We start from the raw sequence: 16,255 nt of genomic DNA on the forward strand, positions 1-16,255 counted from the left end.
AAATCTTTTTTTAAGATCGACGTGAAGCTTAGATCTTTAAGTCCTTGGGACCCCCATTCAAAACAAAAAATAGATGAAATAAATATTACTCTCCCGAGCATAAGGCCATGAAAAAGGCCAATTTTTTTCCTGAACGGCTTGAAACTTACATACTTAAGTTGTTGAATTCTCAGAACATCCCACTCAGAATTCTCTGAAGTTTTACCTCAATATCCTTACCCTTGACACAATGAGGATCAAACACTCCCTCCGTTTCCAACGATAAATCCTGTAAGTCAACAATGGGTATATTGTATGGTTTACCACCTTTTCTCCAGGGACTGTGGGGGGCATGATATTTCCAGAGACACAGTTATTAGACCTATTGACTAATTTGAAAAAAAAATGGCTATTTCGTAAATTTTTACCAGTTTTAAGGGGGTCGAGAAAGGACAAGGGCTAAGAGCTAGGTATTAGGAGGAGGTGAGCCCCTCATATGCGTAATAATTTCTGTTCGTTTTAAGTGTTAATGCTGCTCCTTACTTCCAGCTGAAAAAAGCTTTTTCATATTAAATTTGCATTGTTTCTTTTTTAAATAATGCTAGTAAATCCTGCGCTCCCTTCATGGAAATTTTCTTCCCCCATGACAAATTCCTGGATGGAAAGTTCCCCCAGAATATCCCCCTCTTCTCAACTCCTCCCCCAACTAAAAAATCCTCCTGAAAACTCCTGTACACTTTCCAATAACCATTACTATATGCAAGCCCTGGTCAAAGTTTGTAACTTGTAGCCCCTCCCACGGGGACTGTGGGGGAGTAAGTCGTCCCCAAAGACATAGTTATTAGGTTTTTCGACTACGCCGAATAAAATGGCTATCTCAGAATTTTGATTCGTTGACTTTGGGAAAATAATTAGCGTGGGAGGGGGCCTAGGTGCCCTCCAATTTTTTTGGTCACTTAAAAAGGGCACTAGAACTTTTCATTTCTATTAGAATGAGCCTCTCGCAACGTTCTAGGACAACTGGGTCGATACGATCACCCCTGGGAAAAAAAAACAGAAAACAAAAAAACAAACAAACAAATAAACACGCATCCGTGATCTGCCTTCTGGCGAAAAATACATAATTCCACTTTTTTGTAGATAGGAGCTTGAAACTTCTACAGTAGGGTTCTCTGATACGCTGAATCTGATGGTGTGATTTTCGTTAAGATTCTATGACTTTTAGGGGGTGTTTCCCCCTATTTTCTAAAATAACGCAAATTTTCTCAGGCTCGTAACTTTTGATGGGTAGGACTAAACTTGATGAAACTTATATATTTAAAATCAGCATTAAAACGCGATTCTTTTGTTGTAGCTATTGATATCAAAATTCCATTTTTTGGGGTTTTGGTTACTTTTGAGCCGGGTCGCTCCTTACTACAGTTCGTTACCACGAAGTGTTTGATGGTGATTTGTGGCTGTTTTACCTTTGGAAAATTAGTTGACTTAATCATTTTTGGTTTAATATAGTTCTTTACTTTTCCTTGAAAAACTTATTTTGTGGAAAAAGTTTCTTTAAATTAATCACCATTAAAAGCCAATTCTTTTGATCAATATACTGTTATCAAAACCCCTTTTTTAGAAATTCGGTTAGGATTAGGTTGTTTCGCTCCTTTTTCACACGCCTTTACCACGAATTGTTTGGAAATGAAAATTTTAACAATGAAGTTGACAATTAAGTAAACAATAGCACTATTAACGAACAATTAAAAATCCTACAAATCAAGGTATGTTAAGGTGTAGAGATGAAAACTGTCTCGATACAATAGTTTAGGCACTGCTTGAGAGACCCAGAGAACCACTGAACCATGGAATAAGATTATCATTTTTCGAAACTACTCAGAGCAAAACACGAGCATTGCTCTAACGATTATGTACTTTATTGAAAGTAATGGAGAAATAACTAATACATACTTGGATTCGAACTAATTCTTCATTTCGAGGACAGGAATCTAGCGGGGAATTTCGCGGATTTTTGTAACTGCGTCCTTCAGCAGAAGAATAATAATTCCTCTTGATTTTACTTTTGAAAATGCCTCCAGTATCGAATGGTATAAGTGTGGTAGAAATTTTCTCAGTTCTTTCTTTCGTGTGTAACACACTTTTTCGACTTTGATTTTCCATTGTCAAGTTACTTGGAGTGCCTAAAATTTAAGATCAACTTAAAACTAAAGATCTAGATTTAAACTAACTTAACAAACTAGAGTGAAATTTTAAAACTAACGGTTCCCAATGATTTGCTTAGAAAAAATAGAAATATTGAATGAATTTTCTATAAAAAAAAGTGTTTTTTTTTTTTTATTTGGCAATAATATTTGCTTCCTTATTTCATGTAAGTAAGGCAAACTGAAACATATTTTGAAATGCAATATTGACAGAAGTACAAATGATTTTGCAAAACTTTATAGCCTACTGGGAAGTTCAGGCAGAAATTACATATCTTATATTTGTGGATATTGCAAACCATAATTAAATAATCCTAATTATTTTTAGTTTAGGCTAGTTACTAATTGACAAAAATTTGTCCTATGAAATTCCAGATACCTATCTAAACTAAACCCCTTAAATCTACTTATACTACAAACAACTCACTGCAGCATCAAACCCCCCATGGCCAGAAATCTAAGCATGCTCTTCTTCTATCCTAATCTACAAAAAAAACTCTTTTACACTCCCAAGAAGTTCCAATTTTTTTTATGGCACTTGGGATCTGCCAAGTGACATATAGCGATCGCAAATTTTGTCGGTCTGTCTGTCCCGGTTTTGCTACTTTAGGCACTTCCAGGTAAGCTAGGACAATGAAATTTGGCAGGCATATCAGGAACCAGACCAGATTAAATTAGAAATTATTGTTTCCCCGATTCGATTGTCTGAGGGGGAGTGGGGAGACTGTAAAAATTAGAAAAATGAGGTATTTTTAACTTAAAGTCTCATTAAGATCAGATCTTAATGAAATTTGATGTTTGGAAGGATATCGTGTCTCAGAGCTCTTATTTTAATTCCCGACAGGATCCGTTGAAATCGCGGGGAGTTGGGGGGGACCTAAAATCTTGGAAAACGCTTAGAGTGGATGGATCGGGGTGAAACTTGGTGGGAAAAACAATCACCAGTCCAAGATACGTGATTGAGATAACCGGAACGGATCCACTCTCTTTGGAGGAGTCGGGGGGGGGGGGGGGGGTAATTCTTAAAATTAGAAAAAATGAGGCATTTTTGACCTACGAAGGAGTGATCGGATCTTAATGAAATTTGACGTTTGGAAGGATATCGTGTTTCAGAGTTCTTACTTTAAATCCGGACTGGATCCGGTGACACTGCGGGGAGTTGGGGGGGGCCTAAAATCTTGGAAAACGCTTAGAGTGGAGTAATCGGGATGAAATTTGATGGGGAAAATAAGCACAAGTCCTAGATACGTGATTGACATAACCGGAACGGATCAGCTCTCTTTGGGAGAGTTGGGGGGGGGGGTCAACTCTAAAAAAATAGAAAAAATGAGTTACTTTTAACTTACGAAGAAGTGGTCGGATCTGAATGAAATTTCATATTTAGAAGTACCTCATAACTCACATCTCTTATTTTAAATCCCGACCAGATCCAGTGTCATTGGGGGGGGGGGGAGGGCGGAAATCTTGGAAAACGCTTAAAGCGGAGAGATCAGGATGAAACTTGGTAGGAAGAACAAGCACAAGTCCAAGATATGTGACGGAAATAGCCGGACCGGAGCCGTTCTCTTTGGTGGAGTTGGGGGGGGGGGGGGGTAATTCGGAAATTTTACAAAAAATGAGGTATTTGTAACTTAAGAACGAGTGATCAGATCATAATGAAATTAGATATTTAGAACGATCTTGTGCTTTACTATTCTCATTTTAAATCCCGGCCGTATCTGGTGACATTGAAGGGAGCTGGAGGGGGAAACCCGAAATCTTGGTAACTAGAAATCTTGGAAAAGGCTTAGTGTGGAGAAATCGGGATGAAACTTGATGGGAAGAATAAGCACAAGTTATAGATATGTGATTGACATAATTGGAACGGATCCGTTCTCTTTAGGGGAGCTGGGGGTTGTTAATTTGGAAAAACTAGAAAAATTGAGGTATTTTAACTTAAGAACGGGTGACGGAATCTTAATGAAATTTTATATTTAGAAGGAACTCATGCTCTCTTGTCCGAAGAGATAAGTCGTAACAAAGTAGGTGTACCGGAAGGTGTGTCTTGAAGATAGAGGGGGATAAACTGTTCATCCAGTTCCTGCACCTCTCTCAACTATAGATCTGGCCAAGAGAAGAGTCAGGGATGGTGGAAGTATTCAAAATCTTAAATTATTTAACCGGGGAAAGGCTATATCCGGGGCCCCTAGTATAATGGGTACTAATCAGTTACCAAATCCCCCAATCAAGATTGGTATAACCATGAAAAAAATTATGGTAAATGCATGAGATTGAGGTATTTTTAACTTACGAGCGGGTGATCAGATCTTATTGAATTTGGTTATTTAGAAGTACCTCGTGACTCAGAGCTCTTATTTTAAATCCCGTTTTAAATCTTGGCTCTTCTGACCTCGTTACAAGTGCCATATGAGCTCTTAGCTCTTGTTTAAGTCCTTGCCTACGGAACAGCTCTAACCTGCCATATCAAGACTATACTCACCATGGCATTCGTCTGGGACAGCTATACTGGAATAAATACTTGGTATAAACTAGAAATATGCATTGAAAGAAAACTGAAAGAATACATAAAATTAAGCATAAGTAATATAAGGTTGGCGTCAATTGGGGGAGGGGAGGTAGCCTGTGTCCCTAGACTCTTTAGACCCACCCCCATCCCAAGACTTTAAAAATACCATTTTCGAGGGCATTATCATTGGGGTTGCCACCACGATCAGTTCCTAAAGTGCTACAGCTGCCCAAATTTGCATGCTACACAGTGGTTTTCGGTGCCACAGTCAAAAAATTGACCGTAACAGGGCCAAAATAGTCAATACAATTGACAACCCTGAGTATGGTCTACAGTGTTACATATAACGCAATAGAGTTAAATACCACTATCTTACAATAAATGGCAACCCTGACTATCATTGAAAATGTTTTTTTAAGTTCTCACTGAAATTTTTTAACGACAAATTTGACCCCCCCCCCCTCTTCCTCTATATATTGAAAAAAAAACTTTGCCCCAACCCTTCCCTGAAATTATTGTGAATTGACGGCAATGCTCATTTTAATACTTCTACTACTAACAACTCAATGAACTATCAAGCCACCTGAGGCCAACTCAGCTATACACTTTCCTCCTCCATCCCAGTTTACTTAAGTACCTCTTTATACCCTCCCAAAGAGTCCTAAATTCCCTTAAATCCTTCCCTAAGACCTCCTCACACCCATTTCAGGGACGACCTACTCTTTATTTGGCCCAAGATGGTTGACCAAAAAGGAAGATCTTTGGCAGGCCGTCATCCCTCAATCATAGAGTATGCCCTAGCCAACTCAACCTTTCTCTCAACATTAGTCCTAAAAAGCGGGATATAGCCACATTTTTCGTATAACAGATTGTTCAAACTGTTCACTGCTCTTTGAAGTACGGCCAGTCACACGGGTACCAAAGCCAATCCGTAGACAGTTCGTCTGGAACATGTGCAATAAATCCTTCTCCGTCTTTCGGAGCGTCCACTTTCATAACCGTCCTTGACAGTGTTATTGCAAATGCTTCCAGTGTTTTAGTATTGGTTCACAGACCTATCTTCCTAACCTTTCAAACTTTTTTAATCGTGAAAAACACACACGTTCTTGGCTATTCCACTTTCAATATTTTGACCAGGTCCACCATCTTTACTATTAATACTACCTAAGTAAGTGAAGCGATTCACTTGATCGACCTTCTCGATACCCAGAATATCGTCAGTCGATCCTAGTCTAAGCGACTTGGTCTTTTTAACATTAGCTTTCAATTCTATTTTTGCACCCTGAGCTCTCAAAAAATAAAAAATAAACATTCATTTGGCTAACTTTTTCATCTAGAACACTCAAATCATCAGTATAATTGAAATTTCGGGGAATTTTACTTTCCCATTTGATTCTAGGCTCTCCACATATCTCAAGAACAGCTAAAAAGGCCTCGACCTTCTTTTTCACCGCCACCTTTCTTCCCCCTTACCCTCCAAACACATCCAATTCAAATTTGTTTTATAGCTATCTTGATCAAGATAGTCAAAAGATCCAGTAAATATGCCTCCAGTGAAGAAATGGTCACTGCAAGCCATGTTAAGTTGAAACTCCCATTTATGTGGATCAGAATTTTGAACTGAATCAGAAGACACTAAGTGCATCTCAGTTGTCAAAAGGACGCATCTGCATTACCTCGAGATCGACCGTGGACATAAAATTAAAACTTTTAGGTGATTTTGAGGGGGGTGTTGAACTAAGACAAAATAAACTATTTTTATAAGGGTTGTGAAAAGAGTGTGCTTCCACAGGAACAGCTAAGGCTATTAGGGTACCACTTCCATGGAATGTTCAAGGGAGAATTAATTAAATCAAAATACACTACATGCATCGAGGTTGTCAAAATGGTGTGTTAGCAATATCTCAGGGATCACTAAGGGTATTAAGATGAAACTTTTCAGAAACAGCTAAGGACGTTACGTTGAAAGTTTAAGAGAATGTTAAGGGGCACGTTGAACTAAATAAAAAAACAACCGAATAAAAAGACACTGTGTGTATCCAAGCCCACGGCCATTTCAGAAATAAAAGAGTTTAAAGAATCAGAAATAAAGACAGGTGATTGGTGCCTCGGGTACATTGAAATTGTTATTATTATAGTTTCTTTCTTATGTAATCTCTTGAACATTCTCTATGTAGGATTGTTTCAAGTGTATTATCTACAGATTGCTACAGTATCAAAAGGTCGTTTCAAGAACCGTCATAGACCTTGATTGCAAATTGAACGAATTTATGCAAGATGTTTATGCAATTTATGCAAATATATACAATCAAAGCCAATATTCAGATCACCTTTTACCACTTATATAAAGAGAATATATTATTTTAATTTTTAAGCAGAAAAACTGAAAAACTGGAAAAATATTCGTAAGAAAAACCAATAATAAACTTTCGGCAATCATAAACGGATAGAATTTAATTTAAAAAAAAGAATTTCCGAAAAAAAGAAGTTTTCTAAAGAAAATTAGAGCCGTATTAAAACTTAATACCAGCATAATTAAAGTGCTATCATAAATAAAAGCATAAAGGGAAATCAAAACGAACTGAAATTAAAACTAATAATTAAATCAAACGTGAAGATGACAGAGACATATATAGACGATAAATAAATCCTAAAACGAGCAAAAATCAAAATGAGTACTTAAGTCAAACTTAAAACGAGAAATAGCTTCATCTAGGACTTTGTTTACTGCCCCCCTCCTCTCAGTATACCTTCTAGAGGGTACTGCATCATTTGCACTTTACTAAAACCAAATTTCTTTAAATTTGTCTTTATAATTATGACACGGAGAAATAAAAAATTATGTTAAATACGACCTTCAATCTTGAATTGCTGAGATCTCAGGAACTAATATCGTTATATATTAGACATTTAGTTTACTTTCATTAGTTCTTTACGGTACTTTTAATTATTATACTGATTTTATTTTTTTTCTTTCGGAAAATGTTCTGAAAAATTGAACCTCACTATTCAAAACACATAGAGTTTTCAATAAACGCAAATGACACAGTAACCTTTGGAAGGTTTAAGAGTGGGGAGGGAGTAGCCCAAATCAAATTTTTAGGTTGACATTATTCATGTTAATTTCGACTCGTCCAAGGATTTATTTATCCATCTTTATCAGTATATATTATCTTAATGGTTCATGTGATTATTTATTTTAATTTCTGTTCGTTTTGGGTTTCATATATTCTTATATATTAATTTCTGGCCATTTCAAGTTTGAGTTACTAAAATTCTTTATTTCTGCTCATGTTCAGTTTTAAATGACTTTTTTTTAGACTTATTTTTCAAATTTTTCAAAATTTAATTACTCGGATTATCTAAAAACTAAGGCCTATCTTCCATGTCAACCCACAGAGACTCCAAGGGTGAAACTTTGATTTCAGGGTAAGTTGGGGGGGGGGGTAATTTGGATTTAAACGAGCATCACCTCCAAGAAAAATTTCTAACCACGAATCATATCTGTCATTTTCATCTAGCCATTCTTGAATAGTCTTTGTTTGTTCACAAAACATTACTACGGGCATTTTCAAGTTTTAAAAAAAAAGTTTATGAGTGATTGAAGAGTAAATTCTTAAATAACTTCGAAGACCACACTGCCTTTCTATGACGAAAGTAAAACAGTTCAAAATAGGGATGAAACCTTTTTATTGACAGTGAACAGATATAAAAAGAAATTAAATATCCAGTTAAATTTTATATCTGTTCACTGTCAATAAAAAGGTTTCATCCCTATTTTGAACTGTTTTACTTTCGTAAGTTCTTAAAAGAAAAGAAAATTGGATGTGAGCCGTTTCTCTTCCGCAGTAAATTTTACTAAAGAACCTTCTTCCTTGATATCCTTTTTATTCATACGTTTTTTAAAGTACTGTACTCTTTATTTAGTCTTGAACATTGCTTAATTTCTCTAGGGTCTCAAATCTCAAGAGGTTAAAGGATAATAAGCTTTATTGCAACTAATCTAGAGAGTCAATCTCAGAGCAATTTGTTACGGTTAATATTAATCCCCAATATTATGGCACATATTATCCCCAACGATCCTTCTTGAGCATTCCGAGGAAAGAAGAATAAATATCGAGGGAGATCGTAAGTCCCCAGCTTCAAGAAACTCCATGCCTTAGTAGAAGATGGATAGATCTCTCTTCTGAAAATACAGACGACTTTGTACCGTGAAACTTAGACAGCATCCTAGTGGGAAATCATTGTAGGTTTTTGGTAATGTTTATCCCAATTCGATGGAATTGTCCATTTTGGTCAAACTTAAACAATGGTCAGTACAGAACAAAATTTAAGTGATTTATGTAGAAATGGATCAGTCAAGTGAACAAAACAGAAATGAGAATATTAGAGAGGTATAGACTGAAAGTTAGATTTAAAAAATTACACCAACAGTTTTGTCTTCCAGTGTTAGGAAACATGAAATTAGGTAATGCAGGATTTTTTTATTCAGATAGGAATGGTGGGGCACATAGGTAGGGTATAGGGCCCATGATGAGTAATGACACTTCTAAGCATTGCTTGAATAACAAGGCATTACTAATATATTCCAGTTGCTCATTTTACGACCAAAAAGAGCAAGGTATCAGTTATAGTGGTAAAAGTCCTTATAGAGCCGACGGACAGAGATGGTAGCGACTTAAATGAATATTACACACAGCTACATTAACAAATAGACAATACCCTAGATAGAAATATGTATTCTTATTAAGAGATTTTGACATCCAGGTCGGTTAGAATAGAGGCAGATTGTATCGTATCCTAGGTAAATTTGGTATATGAAAAGAAAGTAGCAACGATTATTATGCCTCAATTTCTTAGATATAGCAATTTAGTTCTGGCCGATATGGTACTTGCTCATAAAATGACCCGTAAGTTAATATGGTACTCCCACGATGGCCAGACTGCAAATTTATTGATTATGCTATTGTAAATCGAAGACTTCGAGAATTGATACAAGACGCTAGCGTATATAGGAGTAGTGTTATTGATGTTAAAAGGAATGATTACCTTCTAGTAGTGTTTAGAGTTAATCTAAAGCTGAAATTTAAGATGAGTAACTACCTTCCAAGAAGTTATGACATTGGTATACTCAAAGATGAAAATTTGATAGGAAATTTCTATGGACAGTTAAACATGAAACTGGAGTTCAAAATTTGAACATGCGGAACATAGGTGGAATGATTGTAGGAAATTGTTTGTGAAGTACCAGAAGATGACTTAGGGAAAAAAGTTAGAAATACAGCTAGGAATGTCAGCAAAAATGCTTTAAGCCTGTTATGGGTATGTAACAAACGTTTTTGTGTGTTAGAACAAGAGAGATTAAGAGGAAAATAAAGGAAATTGAGAAGGCATTAAAGTATGAATTAAAAGATGTGAAATGGAGGTCATGGATAAAATTACCAAGGATCTGGAAATGCAGCTATTTCAGCCTGACCATAGGAAATGGTCAGTCTGGACTTATCCCAATTAAAGATGAAAAGGGGGGCTTGATTAGTGATAAAGAAAGTATTGAAGAAAGATGGGCAGAAAATGTGTTTAACCATGAAGTTGTAGCGAATATAGAATTTTTTATTTTTTTTTTTAATTCGAAAGTAAAGAATAATTTAATTTTCAAAGAAGAGTTAGAGACAGTGCTAAAAGGATTAATAAAAATAGACTTTCCCTAATATTTTTTTTTAAATAAAATAAAGCTTGATTGTGAGACACTAAACACGAATCTTTACAAACGAACTTCTTCAATTTGGCTCAGCATTTGTATTCCTAACACCTAGATAAAGGATGCATCACTAAAATAATCTATTATATAGCCCACAAGAAGTTGAGAAACATACTGAAGGGCCTAGACTAGTCTTGGATTATCAAAAAAATAACTTGAAATATTTTAGAATATCTTGGGTGATGGCCGAAACAGATGCTTTGAAGTTGATGATATAGAGAATATAGTCTTGACCTCAAATGGCTTAACCGTTGCGATGAATAATTATTACGATGAATAATAGTGATAGCAGGATAAATTTTCATCTGCAAAAAAAATAAACAAGCAGCCTTGAACTGTACAATTTATATAAAAGAAAATGCTCAGTCTAATAAAATTTTGAATCTAGAGTTTGCATCTAGAGTTTAATCTTAAGGATTAGGATAAAATCATTTTTAAATTTAAACTTACCTTGTACGTTATTATGGAGCCGGTTTTAGAGAAAATGCCTTGCAAAGAAAGTGATCATATACACTACTCTTAGACAGTTCTTTTGTCTAAACATACCCAAAAGACAAGTAGAACACCAGAGCCAAAACTTTAGGGAATATCGAAAATTTTTCTACGTTCCGTAAAGTGCTGGAAACTCCTACAGGATATTCATACAAGTGTTGGAAACTGCTCAAAAGCGCACTCATAAACCCTGATTTTATAGAGCCAGGTGGGAATCAGACCCTCAGACCCGTGTATGAATCCCCCCAAAATACAGGCATGCAAATATACCAAATCTTCTTTACTCCAGACTTACTGACATACCCCTTTTGAAAAGAAGAATTTAAAGATGCCTAAAAAATACATATGCTAAGAGGCTTCAACAAAATCATGAGTGGGAATAAAATACGACTGAAGATGTTATCTGAAAATCTTCAGCGGATTTCCAAAGGAGAGAGTAAGAGCATAATTGGAGAAAAAGTTGAAGGGAAACTCATTGAAAAAACAAAAAGTATGAATGTCTGAAAATTTAAAATTCAGCTTCTAGAAACCCTTTTGTACAATTAGTATGTGGTTCCAAATCAATCCAGATTTGAAACATAGACCGTTGTAAATTCAAACCATGATTTTTCAGAAAAATATAAAATGTAGAATGTCATACACAGTGCATTACCTTGCGACAGTGCAACACTGTCAACTATCTTATCAATTCTTCATATTCGTAATAGAACCTTAAATAGCAGAGAAAATAAAGCTGAGAATTGTGGCAATCACTTTAACAGGACAATTGAAGAAAACGTTTCCAAGCAGGGAGGGGTAGGGGTGGTACCGAATCCTTAAGATTGTTTGTCAAAATTATGCCATAATACACAGGACATAGCACTTAGGGTTTCCAGATATAGATCAGTCAACCACAATAAAACTTTTACCGACCACTCTACATCAATAAATGAAACTCGGTGAAGCTCAAAAAGTCTACTTATCAATTTATCCTGCTAAGGACCGGCTAAGCACCATAATCTTCATAGCGTCATCGTACCAGAAACAGAAACAGAAATTAGGAAACTTCGATCTGTCAAATCTTTATAAACCGATCATATTCGCAGAAACAAAATTCTGATTACAGATAATACGGTCACCAACCAATAATGAGACAAAATGTATTCGTAAACTACTAACTCAAAGACTACAAAACAACTAATACTACCAACTCAATTGCAGCACCAAGCCGCCTAAGGCCAACATAGATATGTTCACTTGTCCTCCATCCCATTTTATCCAAAGCCTTCCTCTTTACACCCTCCCAAGGAAGTCCAATTTCCCTTAAATCTTTCTTTACGATATCCTCCAACTTCTTTCGGGGATGACCTGCTTTTTGTTTGGCCCTAGACAATTGGCCGACAAGGGCAATCTTTGACAATCCGTCATTCTTTATCCGCAGAACGTGTCCCAACCATCTCATCCTTTTTCAAATTAAATAAAAAACAAAACAAGTTTTTTTAACTGCAAGTAAGGATCGACAACAAAACTTAGAACGAACAGAAATAATTCCGTATATGAAAGGGGTTGTCCCCTCCTCAACGCCCAGCTTTTTACGCTAAATTGTGACTCTTCTCACAAATTTATTTTTTAAAACAATAAAGAACTTTATCGTAAAGAGTGAGGTGTTGAGAAGGGGACAACCCTTTCATATAAGGAATAATCTCTATTCGTTCTAGTTTTTAATGTAACTCCTTACTTGCAGAAAAAAAATTGTTTTTTTTTATTTAATTTCTGAACGTTTTTTAATTAATACATGTTTTGATTCTGGCTCACTGCACATGAATAATTAAAATTAAATTTGCATATTAATTTTTTGGCTAAATGGCTTTCTCGTAGTTTTGATCAGAAGATTTGGATACAAAAAAAGGGGTGGGGAAGAAGGCTTAGTTGCCCTCCAATTTTCGGTTACTTAAAAGGCAACTAGAACTTTTTATTTTTTTACGAATGTTTTTATTAGTAATAAACACATGTAACTTACGAAATGACTTACGTAACGAACTTCTATATTTCTATATTTTTATTACGTATATGAGGGGGTTCGCTCCCTCGTCAATACCTCGCTCTTCACATTAAAGCTTGAATTTTATTCCAGTTCTTTAAGAATAACCCATGAATCACAAAGACCGTAGAATAAACAGTTGAAATTACTAAAAATACTTTAGCGCAAAGAGGGAGGTATTGTGGAGGAGACGAACCCCCTTCTATACGGAATAATTTCTGTTCGTTTTAAGTTTTAATACTGCTCCTTACCTCCAGTTGAAAAAACTTTTTTTTACATATTTTATCATTGTTCTTTTTTAATAATGCTAGAAAATCCTGCGCTCCCTTCATGGAAATTCTCTTCCCTCAAGATAAATTCCTCTATGGAAAGATCCTCCAACATAACCCCCCTCCCGACCTCCCCCCTCCCAACGCAAAAAAATCCCCTCAAAACGTCTGTACACTTATCAATAACCATTACTATATGTAAACAATGGTCAGAGTTTTTAACTTGCAGCCCCTCTCCTGGGGACTGTGGGGGATTAAGTCGTCCCCAAAGATATAGTTATTAGATTTTTCGACTATGCTGAACAAAATGACTATCTCAAAATTTTGATTTGGTGACTTTGGAAAAAGGTGAGCGTGGGAAGGGGCCTAGGTGCCCTCCAGTTTTTTGGTCACTGAAAAAGGGCAGTAGAACTTTTAATTTTCTTTAGAATGATCCTTCACACGACATTCTATGACCACTGGGTCGATACAATACCCCTGGAAAAAAAATAGATAAATAAAATAAATACACATCCGGGATCTGTCTTCTGGCAAAAAATTCAAATTTCCACATTTTTTTAGATAGGTGCTTAAAACTTCTACAGTAGGGTTCTCTGATACGCTGAATTTGATGGTGGGGTTTTTGTTACGATTCAATGACTTTTAGGGGTGTTTTCCTCTATTTTTTAAAATAGGGCAAATTTCGTTAATAAATAAGTAATAAGACTAAAATTGATGAAACTTATATATTTCAAATCAGCATAGAAATACAATTCTTTTGATGTAACTATTAGTTTTGAAAGCCCATTTTTTAGAGTTTCGGTTACTATTGAGCCGAGTCGCTCCTTACTACAGTTCGTTACCACGAACTCTTTGATATAGCCCTAGAAAGCGGAATTGGACCGCATTTTTCATACAGCTTAGTGTTTGAGATACTGTCGGTCGCCCGGACACTCAAACAGTCCGTAAACAATTTATCCAGAAAACATCTAGCAAATCCTCCTTCGTTTTTCGGAGCACCCACGCTTCAGAACCGTACTTGACCACAATCATCACTATAGCTTCCAGTATTCTAATCCTAAAAACCAAATATTCTGATATTCTAAAAACTCAACAACAATTATGTTCTAAAAACCAAACAATATGTATGCATTATTTAACAAAATAAAGCAACTTTTTCAGTTTTTTCTCGCGCATATAGTTTTTTCTCGCGAATATATATATATATATATATATATATATATATATATATATATATATATATATATATATATATATATATATATATATATATATATATATATATATATATATATTCCCTTGCTTATTTTTATCCAAATTTTCTTGCATCGACGGTATTGGGAAAAAAGGACTGAAGCTCTATGAAAACAACGATTATTAAAACTGATTTCGGAAGCCTATAGGATAGTTGCAGATAAAAAGAAAACGAGATAGAAAATTCCAATAAAAATCCAACTGACAGCTAAAGATAGCCCCTACCAGTCTAATATTTCTCCAGCAAAAATGAATCTAACCTCTTCCTATTACTCACTCTTCTGTTCATCCCTTCTGTTTCCGCGTTTTATTCTTCTTACCATGGACTAAGAGCAGCATTTATCTGCGTTTCACTTATTGAAACAGCTCTTTACCCCACCCTAGTTCAGGCATCACCTCAAACCTAGAAATACCTTCAGGTTGACTTACTTGTAACCACTTCACCGATTTTCAAAATGACCAATAAGGCCCACAGTTTTAGAAGATTGCATTCCTTCATTCTTGATTATTATTGAAGCCGTAGGTCTATATCCTCCTGAAGCCATGGAAGAACTAAAATGTCCCAGCTCTAGTTTTCTGGAAAGCCCTGTGCTGGCGCAATAAGTGACCAAGGATATTTGCAATCAGCTCTGAAAAAAGAATAACAAGGGCGATATTGCTAATGCTCGAGGAAGAATAATGAAAATCAAGACTAAGGTAATAAAAGTACTAGGAGGAGAAAACTGAGGATAAATTACTTGTGTTAATCTGGAAATTGGAAACGAAAGTAATTAATAATGTTGTGCTTTTATCCTCTCATAGACTTTCATAAGATGTATGGATAATATAGAAAGAAGCTTTTACAAACAAAGAAGATGAGATAAAACTACCAAAAGGACCATTCACAGTGAGATTTATCTAATGCCGAGTTTTGGCTAACGTCAGGATTTTAGCAAACGTCAAGCCCCTTCAAAAAACATTTCACCTGATTGGCTAATTTAAGGTTAGTTAAGGTAGAAAATATTCGCCATTTAATTAAATTCCTATGAATTTTTGTTTCTAAGCAGTTAAGGTTTTTAATGAGGCTTTCTGATTGGTTGGCTTAAGCTTAATTCCAAAATAAGTCAAAATAAATTGAACCTTGGTGCTGGCTCTAGCAAGCCCAAGAATTTAACTAAATCTTACAGTTAATGGGTCTAGCCGTAGCTAAAATATTACCAATAGATAAATCTCTGCGTTAACTAAATCTCATTGTGAATGAGACTCCAGCCTTTTTAGGTTCAGTATTATTAGTTAAATAATGATCCATTGCCACTAGAGATAGCCCCAGACCTTTTGTACACGTTCTTTTTCACAGTCCTGTTTTGCACGCCTCACTTCAATGCTATTACGAAGGCTGATCAACTATACCCAATATTAGATCCAAATGAGTAATAGTATTCAGTCTAAGTGCATGAAAGTAAAACTGAACTGCAAAAGCATCTGCAATGATTGATTCCTATCGTGTTCAAAATTGATTCTTATCGTGGTCAAATATGTAGACAAAATCAATGTAAACGGCAGTTGAAGACGCCCTATTGTCCTTCTGATGTTGAAAGTGAGAGCTAATCCTATTTTGGCTAGAAAGATAAAGATTTGTCAACCATACGAAACTAAAACCATACAAAATATAACTTTTTTCGTTATATTGCTAGGTACATCATGTACAGTTATCAAGCCTACTCTATTGATTTCATAGATTTTTTTTTTTTCATTTTTTGTAATTTAACCATGATATGGATTTCATTTTTATCT

General features: G+C 35.5%; 1 protein-coding gene across 4 annotated transcripts in view; it reads right to left on the minus strand.

Annotated features, from left to right (window-relative positions):
- The window catches only part of LOC136031204 (sushi, von Willebrand factor type A, EGF and pentraxin domain-containing protein 1-like), a 196,603-nt gene extending 181,351 nt beyond the window's left edge, over positions 1-15,252 (minus strand). For 3 of the 4 annotated variants that reach the window (XM_065710569.1, XM_065710571.1, XM_065710570.1), the window contains exons 1-2: positions 14,912-15,039; positions 1,933-2,162 (exon numbers count right to left, since the gene is read on the minus strand). In XM_065710569.1, the coding sequence (XP_065566641.1) occupies positions 1,933-2,162; positions 14,912-14,981 (300 nt within the window). In that variant the 5' untranslated portion in view covers positions 14,982-15,039. Of the gene's footprint in view, positions 1-1,932; positions 2,163-14,911 lie in introns of all 4 variants that reach the window. The other variant, XM_065710568.1, reaches the window with a different exon arrangement.
- Between the last annotated feature and the right edge of the window lie 1,003 nt (positions 15,253-16,255).

This window comes from Artemia franciscana, chromosome 9, assembly GCF_032884065.1.
Source record: "Artemia franciscana chromosome 9, ASM3288406v1, whole genome shotgun sequence".
Taxonomy (NCBI): Eukaryota; Metazoa; Arthropoda; class Branchiopoda; order Anostraca; family Artemiidae; genus Artemia; species Artemia franciscana.